The sequence below is a fragment of the Helianthus annuus genome, chromosome 17 (assembly GCF_002127325.2).
Source record: "Helianthus annuus cultivar XRQ/B chromosome 17, HanXRQr2.0-SUNRISE, whole genome shotgun sequence".
Classification (NCBI taxonomy): domain Eukaryota; kingdom Viridiplantae; phylum Streptophyta; class Magnoliopsida; order Asterales; family Asteraceae; genus Helianthus; species Helianthus annuus.
Genome location: NC_035449.2, coordinates 14962250 through 14968626, shown reverse-complemented (window position 1 = coordinate 14968626; position 6377 = coordinate 14962250). Strand labels below are relative to the sequence as shown.

Below are 6377 nucleotides of genomic sequence, written 5' to 3'. Positions count from 1 at the left end.
CTTGTAAATGGTATTTATGCATCATGTTTGTTTGATACTGGAGCCGATAACTGCTTTGTGTCATTTGAATTCGAGAAGCTCCTTAGTCGTGAGCGCTCTTATCTCCCCTCATCATTCGAAGTCGAAGTCGCTACTGGAAGAACTGTCGCCGTTAATTCTGTTCTCCGTGATTGTACTCTCGAGCTCAACAATCATATCTTCCCTATCGACCGAATGATTCCCGCGAGCTAAATCACCTTGAAAGACTCAAAGTCTCCTCTCCAAAGTCGCCTAGGGTTTTTTTTTCGTAATTAGGATTGTGTGTTCAGTTTCTTGGGAATCCCTCATCAAAACCCTAGCTGCTAACAATGTTTCTCTGAAAATACACCCCTCGCGCGACGCCAAGGGGGTGTGGCGTCACGCGGCGCCTCCATGCCTTGATTTTATTAATTTTTTTATTCAATTTCGATTTCCAGCTCCTCCGACGCGCGTACGAATCCCGGTTTTCTTCTAAACTGCGTTACGCCAAGGGCCGTTTTTCACAGAAGGGTTCGTAAAATTTTCTTGTTCATGCCTTAGAAAAATTTCCAACACCTTCCCAAGCCATCCAAAACCCATAAAACTTTTTCTAAGTGTCCAAGAAACATACCTGGGACCTCTTTTCTCATGCTTTTTCCGTTCCGTGGCGGTGATGAAACCTGCAAAATTCTCAACGACACAAAACAAACACCGAAAAACTACGAAAAAAATGAAAAATTAAGAAATTTACAAACGGTGCATACTCTACACACGAAGCTTTTCGCATTCACTGGTTGGTGAAGGTGGGTGGGTCCTCTAGAGGAATTTCTTCCTCTTCGGTGGTATCAATGGGACCTCCCAAGTAATGTTTCAATCTATGACCGTTTACCTTCCATACTCCTTTTTCGACTTCGTCGTATAATTCAACCGTGCCGTATGGAAACACTTCTTTCACCACATACGGTCCACTCCATCTCGATTTTAGCTTCCCTGCTATCAATTTCAACCTCGAATTGAATAGGAGCACCTTATCACCTACCTTAAACTCTTTCAAGCCTCGCAACCTCCTATCATGCAACGCCTTAGTTTTTTCCTTGATACTCCAAGATCGTTCATAGGCGGCATCCCTCAAGGCTTCCAACTCATGAATCTGGAAAAATCTCCTTCTAGCGGCCTCGGTAAGGTCAAGATTAACGGTTTTCAATGCCCACAAAGCTCTATGCTCTAACTCTACCGGAAGATGGCAAGCTTTGCCATACACAATCATAAAGGGTGTTGTTCCTAACGGTGTCTTATAGGCGGTGCGGAAAGCCCACAAAGCGTCGTCAAGCTTTTCCGACCAATCCTTTCTACTTTTTCCTACCGTTTTCTCTAAGATTCTCTTCACCCCTCGGTTAGCATTCTCTACTTGGCCACTAGTTTGCGGGTGGTATGCGGTAGAAATACGGTGAGTGACACCGTAGCGTGCAAGTGCCTTTTCCATGGCGGAATTGCAAAAATGCGTACCACGGTCACTTATGATAGCTTTAGGGACTCCGAAACGCGTGAATAACTTTTTATGGAATCTCACCACCACTCGGGCATCATTAGTGGACAAAGCTTGAGCTTCGACCCACTTTGAAACGTAATCAATGGCCACGAGGATGTACCTATTCCCACTTGAAGATGGAAAAGGTCCCATGAAGTCAATGCCCCACACGTCAAAGATTTCCAAAACTTGGATGGGATTTGGGGCATTTCATCCTTGGATGAGATGTTGCTGGTACGTTGGCAACGATCACATTTCCTAACAAACTCTATGGCATCCTTCATTACCGTTGGCCAATAGAACCCACTATCAAATACCTTTTGTGCCATCACATTCGCTCCGTGATGGCCTCCCGTTAAACCCTCGTGCACATGTCTAAGGATGTCTAAACCATCCTCCTTTGAAACGTATCTCCTAAGCACTCTATCTCCACCTATCCTAAATAGGTACGGGTCGTCCCAAATATACTTCCTAGTTTCCCTAAGAAGCTTTTTCTTCTGTTGAAAAGACATACCCCTCACAAGATCACCGGTCGCCAAATAATTCGCTAAATCCGAGAACCATGGCAAACCCTCTACCTCGGCGCTAACAAAGTCTATGGTTTCATGAGGGAAAGTGTCTCCTATGGAATCCTCACGCACCTCTTCTCTCTTTGGATCCTCTAAACGTGACAAATGATCGGCGGCCACGTTTTCCGCTCCCTTCTTATCCTTAATTTCTATATCGAACTCGGAGAGCAAAAGAATCCATCTAATGAGACGCGGCTTCGCGTCTTTCTTTTGGAACAGAAATCGCAAAGCAGCATGGTCGGTGAACACGGTGGTTTTGGAAAGCACGAGATATGAGCGAAACTTATCAAACGCAAACACTACGGCTAAGAGTTCCTTTTCCGTGGTGGTATAGTTCTCTTGAGCATCATTTAGAGTTTTGCTCGCATAGTAGATTGGATGAAAGTGTTTATCGACTCTTTGACCTAGAACCGCACCTACGGCATAATCGCTTGCATCACACATGAGCTCGAAAGGTAAGCTCCAATCGGGCGAAACAAGTATAGGGGCACTAACAAGTTTTTCTTTCAAAAAGTCAAACGCCTTGATGCACTCCTCGTCGAAGACGAAAGGTACATCCTTCTCTAAAAGTCGGGTCATGGGGCGTGTGATCTTGGAAAAATCCTTTATGAAACGCCTATAAAAGCCCGCATGACCTAGGAAGCTCCTAACAGACTTGACACTAGTAGGTGGAGGCAATCTACTTATGGTATCTATCTTGGCCCTATCCACCTCTATACCCTCTCTCGACACCTTGTGTCCTAAAACTATCCCCTCCGTCACCATAAAGTGACACTTCCCCCAATTCAACATAAGATTTGTCTCTATTCACCTCTTAAGCATCCTATCAAGATTTAAAAGACATTGTTCGAAAGTGGTGCCATAAACCGAGAAGTCATCCATGAAAACCTCCATGGAAGTCTCAAGCATGTCTTGGAATATAGCAACCATGCATCTTTGGAAAGTAGCCGGAGCGTTGCATAACCCGAAAGGCATGCGGCGATACGCATAAGTGCCGTAAGGGCATGTGAACGTCGTTTTATCTTGATCCTCCGGGGCGATGGGGATCTGGAAATAACCCGAAAATCCATCGAGAAAACAATAGAATTGTTGACCCGCTAGACGCTCCAACATTTGGTCAATGAATGGCAAGGGGAAGTGGTCTTTCCGGGTGGCGTCGTTTAACTTTCGGTAGTCTCTGGATACACGCCAACCGGTAACGGTACGGGAAGGGATTAACTCGTTCTTTTCATTCATGATCACCGTCATCCCACCCTTCTTTGGGACAACTTGGGTCGGGCTAACCCATGGTGAATCGGAAATGGGGTAGATCACCCCGGCATCTAACAACTTAAGCACTTCTTTCTTAACGACCTCTTGCATGTTCGGATTTAAGCGCCGTTGAGGTTGCACCACCGGCTTATAGTCATCTTCCATGAGTATCCGGTGGGTACAATAGGCGGGGCTTATGCCCTTGATATCCAAAAGACGCCATGCAATGGCTTCCCTATTTTCTCTCAACACCTCTAACAACCTACCCTTCTCTCCCCCCTCTAACTTAGATGAAATAATGATGGGAAACTCGGAACTCTCACCTAAGAAAGCGTACTCTAAGTGGGACGGGAGGGCTTTGAGTTCTAATGGGGCGGGTTTCTCTATAGGTGTACTCTCACTCTCACTTTTGATCTCACTCAATTCTAGCACTTCGGGGACCCACTCGTCCTTTTCTACTCCCTCACTCTCACTCATAACCTCCTCTACCTTGTCAACTACCTCATCTATCCTACTCTCAACTAGGTCGGCTCCACTAATATAGTCAAAGCAATGGTCGACACAAGATAGAAACGATTCTATGAAATAGACCGAATGACAAGGACTACTAAGATCATCGGAACCACTAGGGTGTTCCATGGAGTGTGCTATCTCGAAAGTGACTCTCTCCTCACCGACTTGGAGTGTGATTTTCCCGTCAAAGACATCAATGATGGCCTTGGCGGTACACAAGAATGGGCGTCCTAGAATGATAGGAACCTTTTCGTCGGCTTCCATATCAAGAACGACAAAGTCTACGGGAAAGACGAATTTATCCACTTTGACTAGAAGGTTTTCGATAATGCCACGTGGATACTTAACGGATCTATCATCTAGAGACAAAGACATGCGTGTAGGGGACAACTCTCTTAGACCTAACCTCTCATACATGGAATATGGCATCAGGTTTATACTCGCTCCTAGATCGGCTAGGGCCCTACACTCAGTATCACTCCCAAACAAGCACGTGATGGTAAAAAGGCCCGGATCCGTCAATTTTTCCGGTACCTTGTTCAACACTACGGTGGAACATCCTCCACTAAGGGGAATGTTAGAAACCTCTCCTAACCTATCCTTGCGTTTTAGAAGGTCTTTTAGAAATTTTGCATATTTGGGCACTGATTGGAGAGCTTCTATGAAAGGAAGGTTGATTCTAAGCTGCTTAAAGATTTCTAAAAATTTCCCGTACTCTTTGGAATAAGTTTGATTTTTAAGGCGGGAAGGAAACGGAGCACGGGAAATATCAACATTGGGTGATGGAACAACTTGAATGGGCTTTTTACCTACGCTTTTCTCACTTGAAGGCCCCCCGGTGTGTGCGGTACTTGCTGGGATGAACCTAGATTGCACTTTACCGGGCGCCTTCATTTCAATCTCTTCATCTACAGGCTCCTCATCTTCTATCTCAACACTCTCGAGTCTCACTACCTCTCTTAGAGTCCTACCACTACGGGTCGAAATTGCCTTCAAACTACCAGATGGGTTGGGCTTTGTGTTGCCCGAAAATTGACCGGGAGGTCGTTCTTGCAACTGGCGTGCAATATCCCCAACTTGCCGTTGAAGGTCTAAGAAACTTGAATGATTATTCTTGAGGAGCGTAGCATGGTCCTCCAAGGTACGTTGGGTAGCCTGATCCTTAACCAATAATTTGGAAAGAAGGTCCTCTATCCTAGACAAACTACCATTTGACCCCTCATTCTTAGGTTGAACCTCTTGGCTTGACCCCTCACCTCTGAACTGCCCACCTGAACCTGAACTAGCAAATGGACCTGTTTGACCCGACCCCCCACTAGAATAAAAACCTGGCCCCCTACTTTGATATTGACCTGATGAAAAACCAGGGGGGTTACCTGATGAGCGATAATTGTTAGCACGCCAACTAGGGTTACTATCGTTGAATGGGTTAGTTGGACCCCTATTTTGACCTGCTATATACTTGACCTGTTCTAGGGTAAGTGTTGGGCATTCTATGGTGTCATGTCCACCTCTACAAACTTCGCATCTATCTACCTTCTTCTTAATTTCTAGCAACTCTTTGGTGATATAATCAAGCTGAGATACTACCTTTGAGTCTGAAACGAGTTGGTTCACTCCTCAAGAAGATGAGGAAGTAATCACAGGATTGGAATTCCTGCCGGTAGCACTATGATCTATATCAGCATGAGCGAAGCTCTCAAAGAGGTCATTGCAGTCAGCCACAGTTTTCTTTCCCATTAGGTGGCCTCCTGCAGATGTATCGAATCGGGCTTTGCACTCAGGGGTAAGACCGTTATAGAATCTTTCTACTAAGGCCCAATCCGACAGTCCATGTTGGGAGCAACGTGAGAGCAATGTTTGAAACCTCTCCCATGCTAAGTGATAAGGTTCGTCAGGCTCCATTCTGAAGGAATGGATCTGATCTCGAAGGCGAGAGGCCTTCGCAGGTGGAAAATATTTAGTAAGGAAGGCATCCCTAAGTCCAGCCCAAGTAGTGTAAGTACCTGCTGGCTGCGAATCAAGCCATGTGGCTGCGCGGCCAGCAAGTGAAAAGGGAAAGACTTGGAGAAAGCGGGCATCAAGATTAACACCTTCGATGCCGAAGGTGCTACACAGACGGGTGAGGCGATTGATATGTGCTAGCGCGTCCTCATCATCACGACCATGAAACTGACAAGAGTTGTTAATGGCAGTCATGATGTATGAAGGAATTTGCCAAGACTTATCATTGGTGATTTCAGGAAGGGTGATGGGTGAGTTTGCGGTAAAACCCGCGGTGGAACGCTGGTGGACAGTTTGGTTATCGGCCATTTGGTGAACTGGTGGTGGACTAGGGTGACGGGAGGGTGGTGGGGAATTATGGGGTGATGACTTCGGGGTGAAGTCGTAGTTCGGTGGTTTAGATTGAAGTGTAGAGTCAGAAGGGGCTGAAGATGAAGTTGAAGATTTTTTTACCTGAAAACTAGGTGTGGAGAAGGAAGACTTGTCAATTGGCGGCTTCACTGGTCCCTGCGAAA

The 6377-nt window shown here is 45.9% G+C and overlaps 1 protein-coding gene across 1 annotated transcript; it reads right to left on the bottom strand.

Annotated features, from left to right (window-relative positions):
• Window positions 1-784: 784 nt before the first annotated feature.
• On the bottom strand, window positions 785-1480 carry LOC110923753. Its single transcript, XM_022167814.1, has one exon. The coding sequence runs from the start codon at window positions 1478-1480 to the stop codon at window positions 785-787; it is 696 nt and encodes a 231-aa protein (XP_022023506.1).
• Window positions 1481-6377: the final 4897 nt, after the last annotated feature.